Source organism: Pelophylax lessonae (genome assembly GCF_965119305.1).
Source record: "Pelophylax lessonae genome assembly, chromosome: 7".
Lineage (NCBI taxonomy): Eukaryota > Metazoa > Chordata > Amphibia > Anura > Ranidae > Pelophylax > Pelophylax lessonae.
Genome location: NC_138774.1, coordinates 229712422 through 229730425, shown reverse-complemented (window position 1 = coordinate 229730425; position 18004 = coordinate 229712422). Strand labels below are relative to the sequence as shown.

Here is an 18004-nt window from a genome sequence, read left to right as displayed (position 1 = left end):
TATGTAATGCAAATTGCAGTTTCTAGTTAAGTAAATGTAGGATGGGTTCATTATAATAGAGTACCATTGCTTGCTGATTGCCAAAGGGTCCAATAGGCCGGAAAGGCCTTTTTTTTCGATAGGGCAGTTTAACATTCCCGTCTCTCACCAGCCACTCATAAGTATCATAAACATTCCAGATGCATATATCACAGCCTGTTTCTGCCTTCACAATGAAGTAAACTGCTTTCTAATGGGACCCAGAGCACCATTTGACTGGAACAAGGCAGCGCTCCCCGAGGGGCCCAATGTGAACTCATTTAGTACAATACAGTCCTGGCTATGTATGTATGCCTGAATATTTCTACTTTTTTTTAAAAAAGTCAAGTTTTCCAGCACAGTTCTGTTGTACAAGAACAGATTGGCAAGTGTGTAAGAGGGTGGTGCTTAGGAGCCTCTGTCACCCCAACGAGTAAGCCTACTACTCAAGCGGCTGGCAGAGACGGGAGTTGGCGTTGATATGCAGATCGATCACTCACTTCTGCATTAGTGATCTGAAGTATATATTATCTCATGATCGTTGCTTATCTCTGGTGTTAGAGAAAACCTGCAGAGGATTTTATTGTCCCCTGACCTGGGCTTCAGGTGGCCATCTTAAGGGAGCCGTGATTGGACACAGAGCTTTCCCAAGATTTGAGCAGCCACACTGGATCCAGAACACAAAAAAGGTTCAGGCGCTATTGCTGGGCACAATGTTCCTGTGAAGTCCTAACCCATGGATTACTATACCAGTATATGGACTGCACCGCTGGTCGCCTAATCCTTAACACAGGATGCAGGGGCGTAACTACAGGGGTTGCAATCGCTACCGGGCCCCATGCTCCAGGGGGCCCGGTAGCAAACCAGTGGGTGAACTTCCAGGATCGCAAAGGTCACACTTGCGACCGGACCCTGGCATTGCACCACTGTGGGGAGGCCCCAAGATTGCAGGAAGTGGGCCCACAAGATTGCAGGAAGGGGGCCCACTGCAGAACTTGTGAAAGAATCCTGCTGCGGGACCGTAATAAAAGGCCATGCAACGAGTGTAAAGAGCCCCAGGATTAGTGGGAAGAGCCCTGGGCTTGAAGGTAAGGGCCCCGGCCAGGGGTCTGGGGGGCCCTTCATGGTTACTTGCATCAGGGCCCTGAAGGTTCTAGTTACGCCTCTGACAGGATGGTGTATGGAAAGGTTCAACAGAAGAAAAAGGATGGCGCTCTAGCGTGCATGAATAAAAGTAAATTGCCCCAAAAAGAGTTCACATGTATAGTCTTTTTTCAAGACTATACATATGAACTCTTTTTGGGGCAATTTACTTTTATTCATGCACGCTAGAGCGCCATCCTTTTTCTTCTGTTGAACACTGGATCCAGAGAAGCTATCTATAAACCCTACTGGGGGACTGACCCTGAGATCGCTTAATATCTTTCCACATTAGTGATCAGAAATAAAAAAGGAAGAGAAAGTAGACCCCTATTTTCTCAAAAAAAAGGTGGATTTGTAGGCACAACATGAGGCAGGCAGTATAAAATATAACAATCTTACAAATATAAAATTATTGCAACACCCTCTTCTTTCAGTAAGTCAACAGATACCCAATCCCAAGCATGGAGGCAAAAACTTTAGTCTTGTAGTAGTATACCTAGTATCAACATGGATATCAAGGATCAATTCCTCCATAATTGTTATCAAGTATGGAGGAATTGTGGACTTAATCCTCAATATCTATGTTGATACTAGAATATCCTCTTTTGAAGAACTCGCAGTATCACATGACTGGAGTTTTGCCTCAATGCTTGGTATCTGTTGACTTTCTTAAAGTAGAGAGTGTTGTAATAATTTTATGATGTTTTAACCACTTGCCGCCGCACAACTATTTACTGCGGCAGTCAGCCCCTCACAGGCAAAGTGACGTAGGGCTATGTAAACAAAGCCGCCTGTCATTCTCCCTGATCTAACTGCAGAGATCATACGATCCTACTATTTAGGATCGTATGTCTCTGTGGTTACATCACTAGCCACGCCCCTTTACAGTAAGAAGCACGCCCCTAGGGACACACTTAACCCCTGCATCACCAATAAAATTAACCCCTTCCCTGCCAGTGTCATTTTTACAGTAACAGTGCATATGTATAGCACTGATTACTGTAGTAATGTCACTGGTAACCCCAAAAGTGTCAAAAATGTCAGTCAAAGGGTCCAATCTGTCCGCCGCAATGTTGCAGTCCCGCAAAATAAATCGCAGATCGCCGCCATTACTCGTTAAAAAAAATACCAAAAAATTACAGAAATCTTTCCCTTAGCTAGTAAACGCAATAACTTTTGCGCAAACCAATCAAAATACGCTTATTGCGATTTTTTTTACCAAACATATGTAGCAGAAAACAAATTGGCCTAAAATGTTAAAAAAAATTTGATTTTTACATTTTTTGGGGGGGGAATTTCATATAAAAAAAATGTGAAAAATATTGTTATTTTTTCAAAATTTAGGCTCTTTTTCTGTTTATATCGCAAAAAGTAAAAATCGCACAGGTGATCAAATACCACCAAAAGAAAGCTCTGTTTGTGGGAAAAAAAGGACGTCAATTTCATTTAGGTACAGCGTCGCACGACTGCGCAATTATCCGTTAAACTCACGCAGTGACGAATCGCAAAATAGGGCCTGGTCAGAAAGAGGGTAAAATCTTCCGGGGCTTAAGTGGTTAAGATATTTGTAATAAAAATTGTTATATTTTATACTGACTGCCTCATGTTGTGCCTACAAAGTCTGCCTTTTTTTTTCTTTGAGAAAGTAGGTGTCTACTTTCACTTCCTTTTCTATATATTTTTGATGTTGGCAGGGTGGGGGTCCTCGCTTCTCTCTGAATGGAATTCAGGCAGCCATCTTGGAGGAGCCTGAGTCTGATTCAACACAGAGCTCCCCCAAGGTTTGGCCAGCCATAATGAACCCAGAGAGGTTATAGACCCTGCTGGTTCAATTTGGTGCACCTTGCTGTGTGGGGAGTGTGAGATAGGGATAGAGACCCGCAGAGAGGTTCCTAAAGAGCAGGGACAGCTTAGCAGCAGTGCGGTGTAACCCTGGATAATTCTTGGAGTTTGGGGAAGGGCCCTTTTGCCTAGTGTATCTTAGAATTTGCACATCCTTGCACCCTATATCACCATCACAGCACCCTATTGTAAAGATCACTGTAAGCCAAAGTGGAATTCACATTCTTTGTGTACTATTGTACTGTTTAGTATTCATTACATAAACCAGAAAATTCATAGAAGACGCGGTCTCATCTGGTCCCTTTAAATCACAACCACCTAATTGGCCCCATTCTCAAGTGTGAATGTCCCTTCTTGGAAGATGGCGGTTGGGTTGCCCATGATCGCGGGCTTATGTGAAACACCATTTTGTAGGTTTTTCCAAACAACTGAACCACCATGGCTTTAATATGGCAGTTACGGGTGCTCCTTTTTCTTCTACTGGTGGGACATTCCAAAAGGATAAGGCCACATTGGAAGAAATCACCAAAGGGTTCCTGTGCAAGACCAATGTTTGGGCTACCATTCAACTACTAACCAAGTTAACAACACTTTCATTCATTGCAATGATGGATAGAAGTAAAAAAAATGGATACCGTGAAATGTACGCCATCATCCCCAAGAAACTAGGACAAAAAACAAGGGGTAGTAGGGGCCAAGAGAGGACCCAAGAAAGCGGGACTATACCGGCATAACTGGTGGTTGCAGGAATACAAATACAACACTCATATATGTATAAAAAATATATTCATTTTATTACAAAAGAATAAAAAACATGACAACAAGACATACAGTACATAAAAGATATACCGGTCCGTGTGTGTATGATAACTGTGTACCAAAATACCACACTACTGGATTCTAATATATATTTTGCAGACTATTGGTCCCTGGATAATTCGACGCGTTTCGCATTCATTGCTTCATTGCTTATACATATATGAGTGTTGTATGTGTATTCCTGCAACCACCAGTTATGCCGGTATAGTCCCGCTTTCTTGGGTCCTCTCTTGGCCCCTACTACCCCTTGTTTTTTGTCCGATGGATAGAAGTCCTGTTAAGATCTGTATTACAAAGGGAGGGGTCCAAGCACCCATCTGACACACATTTAGTATAAATGGGTCCCAAGATGCCAGTTATTATTATCCAATTGATTTTCAGAAAATGTAATTATTTTTCTCTTTGGTTCATTGCATGTCTTCTTGACCCTTTGGTTTATGCTGCCCCCTACAGGAGTAGGACACTAGGCGAAAAAAAAGTTTGACTACGCTCATGGGGCAGTCCCAGGGGGTATACTCCCACTTCCTGCTATAGGTCTCTGTTTTTTTTTCTGCCTAGTCAGGAGTAAGGACCTAGTACCTTGCTGGGTTCTCTGGTCCTAGCATTTTGGGTTTTTTTTACATTGAATTTTTTTGCTTCTTTTATTATTTTCTGTTCCTGTGAGAACTACAATCATCTGCTGGACTGGGCGGTGGACTGGATATCCAAGATCCTTACGGTCTCCCCAGTCCAGCCAGCGAGCATGACCCGACCTCAGCTCTGCGTTAGGTCGGCTGCAACATATCCCCACTGGACGGGGGCTGGCCGGCGAGTAAACGCCTCATGAGGACACATAGCCCTGGTCTCGACCCTGGTCATGACCTGAGTCGTTGCGTGCCTCTTTGCCCGCATCACCCCCATTTCAAGATGGTGCTGTGGTCTGCCTGGAGTGGTGCCCGCCTGATCCCAAGGTGTGGTGAGTAGTGTCTCCCTCCCCTCTGGTGGTTTTTCGGGGTAAACGTGGGCCCCTCCCTGGGCTGATCAGACCCCTGAGTGCCCTTCCTTTCCACATAGCACTCCTCCTCACTATCAAGGTCCCTCTGCGGATCACCCCTCATTTACCCACACCTAGCCCCCCCCCTCCTCCCCCACTCGGGGGGGGATAGGCCTGTAATGTATGTGTGGGGGTGTCGAGCTGGGGGCCGGGGGGTGCCGCAGGCTGCTCAAAATGCGGTTTTTGGGAGGAATGGTCCCGGTGGGGGCTTCTGCCAGGGCCCCTCCTTGCTGCCCAAGTGTACCTGGGGATCCTCTGTGCGTCCCAGAAGCCACCATTTTGTCGTGGATGGCTGTTGTATGTCTCGGCGGCCATGTTTTTTTTAGTTCGGTTGGCATCTTCTTGTAGTTTCCCATTGATATCAACAGCAGCCATGTTTTTGAAGCCTATGGAGTGGTGATCAGTGGTGGGGCTCTAGTGTCTAGTGTGTAGTGTAGTCTAGTGTTCCTTTCTCTTTCTCTCTGATCGGCGGACAGCATGCAGCTTGACACTCTGTCTCTGTACCTGAATAGGTGGTGGTGAGTCCCTGTGTTTGTAAAACGGCTCCCTCTTTCGATTATAGCGGTAGCTTGGTGCGCTGGGACCTGTGGTGCTGCTGGTGCAGTGGGGGGGGGGGGATGGAACTTTAAAAGCAATTTTCCTATTTCTTGTTGGCAGTCCCCAGGTTAACCCATGAAGTCCCTGGAGCACGTGTTACCACCTGACCCTCTCTCAGAGGCTGCGGGCCCTCTAGGTCCCAGTCCGCTTTGTCTGCGATGAAGGCAGACCTGCAGTTACTAGTGTCCAAGTTAGATATGGCCCTCCAAAATAGGACGAGCAAACAATGTCCCCCGCCTTCACCTGCATCCTCTGTCTCCTCAGATTCTGAGGTTGATTTGGCTGCTGCAGACGCGGGTCACCCTCCTGGGTCTGCATCTACGCACCCTGAGTCCTCTGACAGTGAGGATGATTCCTCTTCCACTACAGCCACGCATGAAAAGGCGCTAGTGGATGCACTGATTGTATAAGTGCGGGAAACTTTGAAATTGGAGGAAACAGCTACTGCTGCATCGGCTGCACTGGTACATTTTGGTACCCGCAGAGCATAAAAGGCGACAAAGGTATTTCCCTTTCCCACCTATTTCTACAACATTGTCGCAAGTCAGTGGGATTCCCCAAAGCGCACTGTCAGGGTACCTAAGTGTTTCCCTAGAAGGTTTTCTTTTGAAGAGTCCCTGTTAAAGAAACTGGCAGTACCACCTGTGGTGGACTCTCAGGTTTCTAGGTTAAATAAAGCCACCCTTCTCCTGGTGAAGGACTCTGTCCTTTAGGGATCCTTTTGACAAGAGAGCTGAATCTCTGGTCTGATACATTTTTACCATGGCCGGTTCCATTCTGATGCCAGTGTTTGCCATAACCTTGGTTTTCCAGACCTTAATGGAATGGGCAAAGCTTCTGCGCCAGGATTTGGAAGGGGGACAGCCTCCTCCTGACCTGACAGGGCTGGCGGACCAGTGGGTCCAGGGGTTGCAGTATATCTGTGATGCCTCTCTGGATGTGGCCCCTTAGCCTGCAGGGTGTCCGTGACAGATGTGACCCTTCGCCGCATGCTATGGCTGAAATATTGGTCTGCGGACCAGGCTTCCAAGAAGGTACTGACTTAGTCACTCTTTTTTGTAGAAGATCGCCTGTTCAGAGCCTCCATGTAGGAGGCTTCAGCAGACTACCAAGAACAAAGAGTCTAGTCCCAAACGTGGCCCTTTCTTCTCAGCCCATATGGGGCCCTTTCGTCCCTCAGGATCTCAGGACAAGGGATCGAAATCCGCCCGAAGCCATGCAGGGCATTTTAAGAAGCCATGACCTGGTTAGCCGAGAGTAGGTTCCTCCGGACCTGCAGACAAGCCCACTTCTGCCTGAAGGGGCGCCTTCACCCATATCTGGAGTGGGGGGACGTCTTCGCTTCTTTCCCGGATCCGTGGACCTCCTTGATTCAAGACAAATTGGTCCACAAGTTGATTCGGTCCGGTTACAAAATCGAGTTTCGGTCCTTACCTTCAAAGAGGTTCTTCCCTTACAACCTGCGTTTGCCCTCAGATCGACTGTGAGGTCTTCCCGGGGCAGTACAAGATCTGCTCTCACAAGGGGTCACTGTACCGGTTCTAGAATCGGAACGCTCTCAGGGGTTATATTCAAACCTTTTTACTGTTCCCAGGAAGGAAGGCAAGGTCTGTCCAATCCTGGACCTTAAGGCCTTGAACCGCTTTGTGCGGGTTCAGAAATTTCGGATGGAGTCCATTTCCTCGGTAGTGGTGTCCCTTTATCAAGAGGATTTTCTGGCCTCCATCGATATCAGGGGCGCTTACCTTCATATCCAAATATATGTCGGGCATCAGCGTTTCCTTTGCTTTGCCCTGGGCGAGGAGCATTATCAATTCGTGGCATTACACTTTGGTCTCGCCTCAGCTCCTTGGGTGTTTACAAAAGTTTTGGCCCCGGTGTTAGCATTGCTATGGCAGAAGGGGATTGCGGTACTGGGGTAACTGGACGACCTCCTTCTGGGAGCAGATTCTCTGCATGCCTTAAAAGTCAATCTGGAAATTTCTGTGTGAACCTTGCAATCGTTCAGATGGAAACTGAATTTCAAAAAATTAGCTCTGGTCCCGTCCACCAAACTGGACTACCTTGGCCTCACCCTGGACTTAGCCTCAGCCCGGGTGTTTCTTCTGGAGGTGAAACTCCCGAAGTTGCAGGATATGATTCGGCTCCTGTTGTCCAACTGGGGGACATCTCTCAGGACTTGCCTGCAAGTGCTGTGCCTTATGGTCTCCACCTTTGAGCCTGTTCTTTTTGCTCGGTTCTGTACCAGACCTCTGCAAAGAGAGATTCTTGCCAAATGGAACAAGAACCCACAGTCTCTAGACAATGTGATCCTGTTGAGCCGGGGTACGAGGGCTTCCTGATCTGGTGACTCCGTTCCCTGGAGCTTTGACAGGGAAAATCCTTTCTCCCCCTGTATTTGTACGGTGGTCACCACAGATGCCAGCCTGTCTGGTTGGGGAGGTGTCTTGGGCATGAATTTTGCTCAGGGGCTTTGGACTTTGGAGGAGTCCAGTCTGTCGATCAATATCCTGGAAATTCGGGTGATCAGGTTTTGCCCGTCCCAATAGATGGATCGTCTGCAGGGGCGCCCGGTAAGGATTCAATGGCACAATGCGACAGCCATGGCATATGTCAATTATCAAGGGGGCACTAAAAATGTCCTAGCATCCCGGGAAGTAGCCGGCATTCTAAGGTGGGCAGAACGCTTTGTTTCAGCCCTCTCTGCTGGGCATATTCAAGGGGTTGAAAATTGGCAGGCGGATTACCTCAGTTGGCAGGTGTTGGATCAGAGAGAATAGTCTTTTCAACCATGGGTGTTTCATCAACTGTGTCTCTGGTGGGGGACTCCCAATGTGGACCTGTTGGCCTCCCGTCTCAACAGGAAGGTACAAAGGTTCGATTCCAAGATCTCGAGAATCTCTGGCTGACGCCACAGACGCTCTGGGGGCCCCTTGGGGTCAGTATCATCTGATATATGCTTTTTTCCTCCGATAACACTTCTGCCAAGACTCCTCCAAAGAATCGAGGCAGAAGTGATTCCGGTCATCCCATTGGCCCCAGACTCGCCTCGCCAGTCTTGGTACGCAGATCTAGTATGGCTGGTCACCGATGTCCCTTGGAGACTCCCTCTCAGAGAAGATCTTTTAGCTCAAGGGCCAATCTTCCATTCTGCTTTACAGTTGCTGGCTTTAACGGCTTGGCTATTGAAAGCCAGGTGCTGAAGGATAGAGGGGTGTCTCATTCAATGAATCCTACGCTGTTAAAAGCTAGAAAATCTACTTCTAGGAAGATTTATAATCGAGTCTGGAGAGTGTACATTGCATGGTGTGAGTCTCGGGGGGGGGGGGGGGGGTTCCCCTCCTGTTCCTTTTCGGTGTCTCGTTTTTTGGAGTCTCTTCAAAGAGGTGCAGATCAGCGTTTGGCCTTGGGTACCATCCAAGGCTAGATTTTGACCCTGGCAATTTCTTTCAACGCTCGTTGGCCACTAATTCCTTGGTTCACACCTTTGTTCAGGGGGTGAGGTCTCCGTTGGGACTTCAATCTGGTGCTGTCTGTTCTTAAGAAACTGCCTTTTGAAAATATTTGTGAGCTTTCTCTGCTTACTTTGTCACATAAGGTAGCCTTCTTGGTGGCAATTACTTCTGCACGCAGTGTGTCAGAGTTGGCTGCGTTGTCTTGTCGTTCACCTTACCTGGTGGTTCACAGAGACAAAGTGGTGCTTCGTCCCTGCCAGTTGTTCTTTCCTAAGGTCGTCTCTGGTTTCCCTTTAAATGAAGACATTGTGTTGCCTTCCTTGTGCCCTAAACCTAAGCACCCTAAGCAGAGATAGCGTTATATTCTTGGATGTGGTTCGGGCAATCAGGGTGTACCTGGCAGCAATTGAGTGGTTACAAAAATCGGATTCCCTGTTTGTCCTTATGGATGGACCCCGTAAGGGGCTGGCCGCATCTACTGTGACCATTTCCAGATTGATCAGGCAGACGGTGGTGCAGGCCTGTTCTGTTAAGGGTCAGGATCCTCCTTTCCCTGTTAAGACGCATTCTTTTAGGGCGCTTAGTGCTTCTTCGGCCTTCCGTCATCGGGAGTCAATGGTGCAGGTTTGTGAGGTGGCCACCTGGTTGTCCGTGCACACTTTCACGAAACTTTAAAGGTGGAGGTGTTGGCATCTGCGGATTCTGCCTTTGGCCACAAGGTTTTGCAGGCCGCTGTTGAAGAGGATTAGTCCTCTTTGAGGGTGTATTTTTTTGTCAGGTGAGCTCTAGTTGGTTCCTGGTTGAGCTCCTGTTTTCCCAGGTAGGCTATGTTTAGCCTTTGGGAAGTATGTTTATTGCTGTATTCTTCCCACCCTCATGTTTTGGGACGTCCCGAGGGTCAAGAAGATATGGAGCTGTGTCCGTTAATGAATGGAGGAGAAAACTAGATTTTTGTCTTACCGTAAAATCCTTTTCTCTGATGTTCATTGACGGGCACAACACCCATCCTTCTATTGAGTTGGGTTATATATACTTCTGACACTGATTGTTACAAAAATGAAGACCTATATCAGGAAGTGAGACTGCCCTACGGTTGTAGTCAAACTTTTTTCTTCCTAGTGTCCTACGCCTCCTGTAGGGGACATAATAAACCCAAGAGTCAAGAAAATATGGAGCTGTGTCCATCAATGAACATCAGAGAAAAGGATATTACTATAAAGCAAAAATCCAGTTTTTCCCAGCAACCTAATAAGATACAGTACAATCATATCACGTCTTATCATAAGTACACTTAAGCAATGCACTTTGAATATCATCACATAAGACTTGTCTAGGCACCCCACAGGGTATATTTAAAATAGTATTGTTGTCTTTTGGCTTTCCTAGTTGCTTTCTGCTATTCATTTAAAAAACAGTGTCTGGATTTCACACATAAAGAATGCCACCTATGACATTCACAACAACAGTAATTTATACACTTTAAACAAAGGCTCATCTTGAAAGCATAACATCCTTAAAAATGTTGTCTTATATAAAAATGGACTGATTAAAATAAAGAAACTAATTTCTCTCTGTATATGATTTTTACAGTGTGCACCATGTATTGCTGAGCAATCAACAGTGGAGACATTCAGTGATTTAACACCTGCTATTTACTGTACATTGCCAACTCCATAGCAAAAATCTCCATGAATCTACAAATTCCCTTAGAGTGAATCCAGCCACTTATTGTTAAAGTGAATGTAAAACCAAAACCTTTATTTTTAGTTCCAGATAGAGTAAGGAAAGGTTAAAACCGCCATTGGATTATTTCTAGTTGCTGTGTCCTGCTGTTAAAATGTAACTTAACTTTCTGTCCTTGAGAGTGCAGTTAAAGGGAGGAAATCTCTTCAAAGTGAACATAGTTCCCATGGTGGAAGGTTAGAGCAGGATTTTATTGTAGACTTCACCTTCATTGGAAGGTTTCACTGGTATTCCTGTTGCAGAGACAGTAAAAAAAATGACAATGGATCTAACCCTAAGCACCTACCCATGTGTAGGCAGTCTATTTTCTATAGTCCACAGTACAGTCTATTTTCTCCACTGCAGGTGGCGCTCAACCACAAAGGCACATTGCAGAGGGAGAGGGAGTCAAGGGAAATATAGTTCCTCTATAGTTTCCTGAGTCCCAGGGGGCAGCTATCTCATTGGATAATGGCACCCCATGTGACTCTTGGGTCAGGTTCCAGGACTTGGTGCTCATTTGCACGAGTGGCTACAGTGGGGACAGGTCACCTGTCTGTTAGAGACAGTGTTTAGCATCAGGGAGAGGTTCCAAAGGATTAGGGAAGGTGCAGGGACATACCATTCTACCTGGAAGACTCCCCACTTGGGTACGGACAGACCAGGCCACATTCAGTTCCTCGAGACAGACGCTGTCAGCATACCTGTGACCTACTGCTACTGATTCATCACTGTTACATTCTGTGAGTGTTCCTGGCCAGATGGCCTTCCCCTCGGGCATGTTGTGAATTGCTGAACTTTTATTTTGAAAATTTTTATTTTATTGCTTAACTTTCAATTACAATAGATTCCTGTTTCACTGCTCCTGGACTCTTGAGCATTTTTGCTGTCGCACCACACAGCACCTACCCACACATGTCTGTATAGGAAGGATTTCTCCTTATTGCCCTGGTGGCAACAATGACACAGGCAGCAATTACATTTTAAAGAGGTTCTTTCTTACTCTGCCTCCCCCTCCTGAAAAAGTTTTGACTGGAGTTCCGCTTTGACACTGTTTTGGTCCTAGGCCTTGGCCAGGAACTGTTCAAAAGATTCAGTAAATGTAGTGTTAAACTGTATGATAACAGGCTTTGAAATCCATTAAAATTAGCCTTTGCCTAGATAATGCACTAACATTTACATAGTTCAAACAAGCAGTAAAAACACTGTTAACAAGCCCTCATCCATCTCTGTATCTATAAAGATTGTGGAGAAATTATTTTTCAAAGTTTACAATACAGACAAAGAGAACAGACCCTTGGCAGCTTGCCAGCCTTATAATGTAAATGAGCAGCAGGTGTCTGTAAGCTTTTAGGCTTATGTTAGATGAGTGACTCTACCGCCAGGGACAGGATTGCGAAGAGAATGCCTATTTGTCCCTCTCGGTAGCTGAGAGAGCGAGATGTCACTTACATTGCATCTAGATTCAGCAGCCTTTGGGCCAGTGATGGTGCAACACCCCAGTACATCTGACTATACAGGGAGCAATGGCATTTTTAGAGATCCAGCTGCTGGCAATTTGCCTTTAGTGGCAGAATAACCCATCTGATATCAGATCCTTGAGAAATTAAAACGATTGTAAAGTCTGTTTTTTTTTTCCTATAAAAATAACAAGCATGTTATACTTACCTGCTCCGTTGCAGTGGATATACACAGAGCAGCCCAGATCCACCTCTTCTCGAGTCCCTCTTCTGTGATCCTGGCCCCTCCCTCTTGTTCAGTGCCCCCAGAGCAAGCAGCTGGCCATGGGGGCACCTGAGCCAAGTCACAGCTCCCTTTGTCCATTCAGACACGGAGCCCCGCGCCCACCCCCTTTCTCTCCTGATTGGCTAGCTGACTTTCATTGACAGCAGCAGCTGTAGCACATGGCACACCTGCTGTGTCTCAGCCAATCAGTAGGGAAAATGTTGGACGGCTGAGACACTCGTGCCCATCGCTCGACAGAGAGGGCCCTCAGGTAAGTGTTAGGAGGGCTGAGGGGGGCTGCTGCACACAGAAGTTTTTTTTATCTTAATGCATAGAATGCATTAAGATAAAAAAACCTTCTGAATTTACAACTCCTATTATAAATTCACATTAAAGTGGAGTTCCACCCAAAAGTGGAACTTCCACTCATTTGCTTCTCCCCCTCCTCTGGTGCCACATTTCAGGGGGGAGGGGGGGCGGGTACCTGTTTTTGACAGGTACCCTTCCTCACTTCCGGGAGATGGCACGCGGCGCTGTCCCTCTGAAGTTTTTGCCCCCTCCTCCTTCCCCTGCCGCCAAGTCAATCCGAATGAGCAGCGCGCTTCGCGCATGCGCATTAGGGGCACGCCCGTGAAGCCGCAAGGCTTCCCTGCCGGGTTCCCTCACCGGCAATGGCGGCAGCAGCACCCGACAGCCTCCTGGAAACATCGGGTGCTGACATCGCTGGACTCCAGGACAGGTAAGTGTCCTAATATTAAAAGTCAGCAGCTACAGTGTGTGTAGCTGCTGACTTTTAATTTTTGGAGGGGGAGAGGGGAGGCTGGAACACCGCTTTAAGGGTTGACATTGTAGCTAACATTACAGGGCACCTAGGAAGATGGGACAAAGTACTACATGTACGTTGCCCATTAGGAACTGAATACTGTAAAAAAAAAAAAAAAAAAAAAAGATAATTCTTTTCAAAGGACCCAATGAGGCAGTACAAAGGGAACCACAGTACAAAGGAAAGTCCACCTCCAAAGTACTGAAGAATACAGCATTGCCTTCTAATAGCAGATGGCTGCTTGGGCAAATATGTTTTTTGGTTCTTTTTGTACTGCCTCACCACGAAGAATCATTTTGCATTTTTTTTTTTTTTTTTTACAGCAGCTAAGCAAATCATTGCAAAAGCTTGATGGTCCTCTCAACCTAACATAACCCTAGTCAAGAACTTGGTAATTGAGTAACAAAAAATGGCAGCCATACTAGGTGACTAGATGAAAAGTTTTTCCTACAGGATTGTGATCACTCTTTGACTGTTTGACATCTCCTAGTTGAAGCTTTTCCTGGATGCTACAGGGATTCAGAGGGTTTTCACTTGGTCCTCCAGTCACTTTTTTCAGGTGCCCCTTCCCACATCCATCTATCTAGCACTCAGACAAGAGAGGCTCTCATGGTGCAGTACATCAGGGTATATATTTATTAGGTAAAAGATGCAAACTACTTACTACAACAAAGATAATACAGTGCAGTTCAATCTCCAGTACAACCGCCGATGCGGTGAGCTCCGAGGCTTCCGGTCTCGGCCGAAGGCCGGAAGTGACGTCAACACGGCTTGTCCCTGACGCGTTGCGCTACGAACACACATAGCTTTTTCAAAGCTTTTTGAAAAAGCTAAGCGTGTTCGTAGCGCAACGCGTCAGGACAAGCCGTATTGACGTCACTTCCGGTCTTCGGCCGAGACCGGAAGCCTCGGAGCTCACCGTATCGGCGGTTGTACTGGAGATTGAACTGCACTGTATTATCTTCGTTGTAGTAAGTAGTTTGTATCTTTTACCTAATAAATATATACCCTGATGTACTGCACCATGAGAGCCTCTCTTGTCTGAGTGCTAGATAGATGGATTGAGGGAGATCTGCACGGACCCATATTGTGACGAGTTTTGATCCTGAATCACTAAGCCAAAAACAGCTGAAGGGAAACAAGCGTATTTCTGAAGATTAAGAGGAGCTTGGACCACAGTGTTTTAACGCTCTGTTTGAGTGTTGTGGAGGTGAGCAGCCACTGCACTTGGTGTTGGATTGCGAGCTCACCGGGACACGTCCATTTTTCTGTGATTGGAAGTGTGATCTCACCTGTTGATTTCACCTGTATTTACTACTGAATTTCCTGGCACTTTGCACCTTAATCACCTTATTGAACTTTTAAGTTATTTCTTGGACATTTATGCACCTTACGTTTAGCACTGCTGCACTTTTGACATTTAATCCGTTTGGTTGGCACTTATGTATGCCTGAATTGATATTATTATTGATTGCTGCTATTCTTATATAATTTTTTCTAATTTTGTTTTTTTGCTGCCATCATATTTATTAAGATACTATTCACACATAATTTGTTCTTCACTGTCAATCACTTTATCCTTTAAGTATCACAGAGGTTTGGACTGAGCAGACCATCCGTTTTGGGATTATTACTTGATTTATCCTTTTCATCGTTTTGTTATCACCCACGTTTTTACTTTTCTGATTATGCTATCACTGCATCTTATTATTTTTAGAAGCTCACGAACACATTTATAGATTTATTTATTATCGGATCTTTATGTAGTCTACAGCTTTTGAGTTAAGATCAATAGGTGATTTATTTATTTGTGGAGGCAGATAGAGTGGTCCACCTCATTTAGAGTTGAGCGCTGATTTTCTGCTTATACAATTATTGTGATACGTGGGGACACTATCAAATTAGCTGCTTGCTCAGAGGAGTTCCACGTCTGATTTTATTTTTCTTCTTGAGTTTCCAGAGTGTCGCTTACCTCATTCTAGCGCATAAGTTTACTATTTCATATACATATTTTTTTTAGATTTCTATGGATCCATATCACTACAATGACTGTATATGGTTTCAACACCTTTTCAGTTACTGACCCGGAACAGGCATACAAATTTGAAAGTCAGAACTTTGGATCTGCAATTTTTCTATTGATCAGTCCTTCAAAGATAGCTAAAATGACCAGATAGGCATGGCAGCCCCTTTTTAAAAATGGACAACAATGACAACCTTCTATATTCTTCTAGCTATCCATTAATTCCACAATGTATAATTTTGTTGTACAGATTTAAATATTAAATCTGCCAGCAAACCAGTATTGGGATTTAAAGAGGGTTTCCACTTTTAAGAAGAAGTCCAAGAGCATTCCAGTTTAAATGTAGGTGGGTAATGGGTTTTCAGAAAGGACCTTTATAAAATCCAACCAGATCTGCATCCTCTGGTGGCCCCAGAATTATACGGGTGTGGCCCAGAAGCACTGCAATGGCAAGGTGCAAAGAATATGTCTCCACTAAGCAGCATACGCCCCTCCACATTTTGGATCTGAAAGCCCCTTTATGGTTGCCCATCTAACATTTTTCAACATCCATTTATTAACGGGAACTCACCCAGATCAGAGCATTGGACCACACGCAAGTGGCACTGGCACCCAAAGGGACACAGGTCCATTGGAGGGACAAGAGGTGGAAAGAGATCGGGTTTTTCTTTCCCAGGAGTAGGAGTACCAATTCCTGAACCCTCCTCATTTGCCTCATCTCTCATCATTGTTAGCCCATCGTCCATGGAAAAGTCCCAGAATCCTCTTTGCTCAAAAGGCAGGGCATTGCAGAGAAGCACAGAGGTGCATATAAGAAGTAGAACCTTCATTATTTCCCAAGTTAACCTAAAATGAAAAGAAGTAAGCGGTCAGTTATGTTTGTATGTTAGAATATTTAAAAAAGTTTATTGCAAATAACTTAAAAAATGAAATATACAACCAATGCTTTTACCTCTTAAGTACTACTGAAACCTCTTTGAGCTGTTCCACAGCATCGTTTCACTCTCACTTACAAGTCTCCTCACCTCTATCATATGACTGGACAGTGAAAGAAGACGGAGCACACTAACCAGCTCATCTTTGTCACTATTGCTCCTTCTCCTATTTGTTGGCTTCTTGTGCTGCTTTTGCCTCGCCTGGTATAGGAGATTGCAATAGACTGATACTAGGTAAAATTAAAGTGCAATTTGACTCGGTTTTTCTTCTTTAAACAATTTTGCTTCTACCTCCTCCTTTTAGGAAATCAGAGACAATTTTTTGGAGAAGGGAGTAATACCTACATCGGATGAGTGCTGTCTGCTCTTCAGCCTTTCTCATCCAGGTGAGAATAACATTCCCAGCTGCCCAAATCTAGTAATCTAGAACACTGCGCATGAACAACCATGCACTATTAGAAGGCCAATTGACAGATGAGACAGTCAGCCAGCCCCCTGATAACCAAAGTAATAGGATGGTGGCTCTGACCCAGGGTGCCGGGGCCTTTGGCTGATTATGGAAAGATAACTCTTGTTTTGCTGTTAATCTCATCTGGCCTAACCAATACCTTAAACTCAAGGTCATCCTTTTCACATGTACTAAAAACAAAGGAGCAAATAAGGCTATCCTAGCTTCCAGTAGTAACAATGGCCTGTACAGTAGACCATGAGACGCTGATAACAACTCAAATGCAGTTATTACACTGCTTGCATAATATATATATATATATATATATATATATATATATATATATATATATATATATGTATATATTGTACAGGACACCAGGGATGGGTCCTGGATGGATTATTTCCCCACTGCTTGGCTTGTGGTTCCTTTAAAGGAGACAATGAGAACACATTTTAGTACTCAGGGGTTCTCACCCAAGTAGGGTGAGGGACTCAGGGGTAGTCTGTTTGGAGTGGAGAGGACTGATTTACAGTGCTCTCTGGATTGGTAAGTCTTTATTTGGAACTTGGAATTTAAAGATTCAGAGAGACTTTGAGTAGGAAAGGATTAACCTGCCTGCAGGGAAAGCCTGAAAAGGAACAGGAAGGAATCAGCACTTGTCTGTGGTGGAATCATATGGTTTACAGCTGTGAGAAAGTGTGGATTACCTGGAGACTGCAACACTTTTTCTTGGATTCTTGAACCTTTTGCAGCAACCTGAAGCAGACTGGAACCCTAACCCTGGTGTGGGACTGGTTAACTGGTGGTGAGCCAACATGTTCATTATACCAGAATGATGGACTATTTTGCATTTATGTTGCTGCTTTATCTGCTTGTTTTTGAGTGGACACTAAAGTCTGTTTACTTTTACAAATGGTTGGTGATCCTGGGCCCCCCATATTACAATATACTGTATATTAAATGATATGTTCATAGTTCTGAATTATTTTTTTATCTGCCTGGGGTTATTCTATAACTGGGACATCTTGTGGTTTTGCATCACAGGTTCTCCTTTAAAGCGTCATAGTTCTATTCCAAATGTGTGCCTTGAAAACTGGGTACAAACCCCTGCAAACAAGTACAGTATGTTTTCTATTTTAAGAAAAGCAGCAGAAGGAAAGAATGTGCCCAAACATTGCGGTGTGACTCTTGTTTGAAATGACCATTCTATGTCTCAGCATCCGTCTAAAATAGCTACAAAATTACAGCTTGTGACCAGCTGCCGGCTTAACAATTACAGGAACAAAGCAGCCAAAGTACAGTTACATATTGAGCAGAAAAGCTCAGTTCTCCAGGAGCTTGAACCGTCATTTAGAGAGACTTGCTAGATTACAAAGTAATTAGGACTGATTGATTGTCAAAAGTGTAAACTACGTGAT

General features: G+C 45.0%; 1 protein-coding gene across 1 annotated transcript in view; it reads right to left on the bottom strand.

The window, feature by feature from the left end:
* Window positions 1-16040, bottom strand: part of BGN (biglycan) — a 98414-nt gene extending 82374 nt beyond the window's left edge. The window contains exon 1 of the mRNA XM_082263027.1: window positions 15772-16040. Within this exon, the coding sequence (XP_082119153.1) occupies window positions 15772-16030 (259 nt within the window). The 5' untranslated portion in view covers window positions 16031-16040. The remainder of the gene's footprint in view (window positions 1-15771) is intronic.
* Between the last annotated feature and the right edge of the window lie 1964 nt (window positions 16041-18004).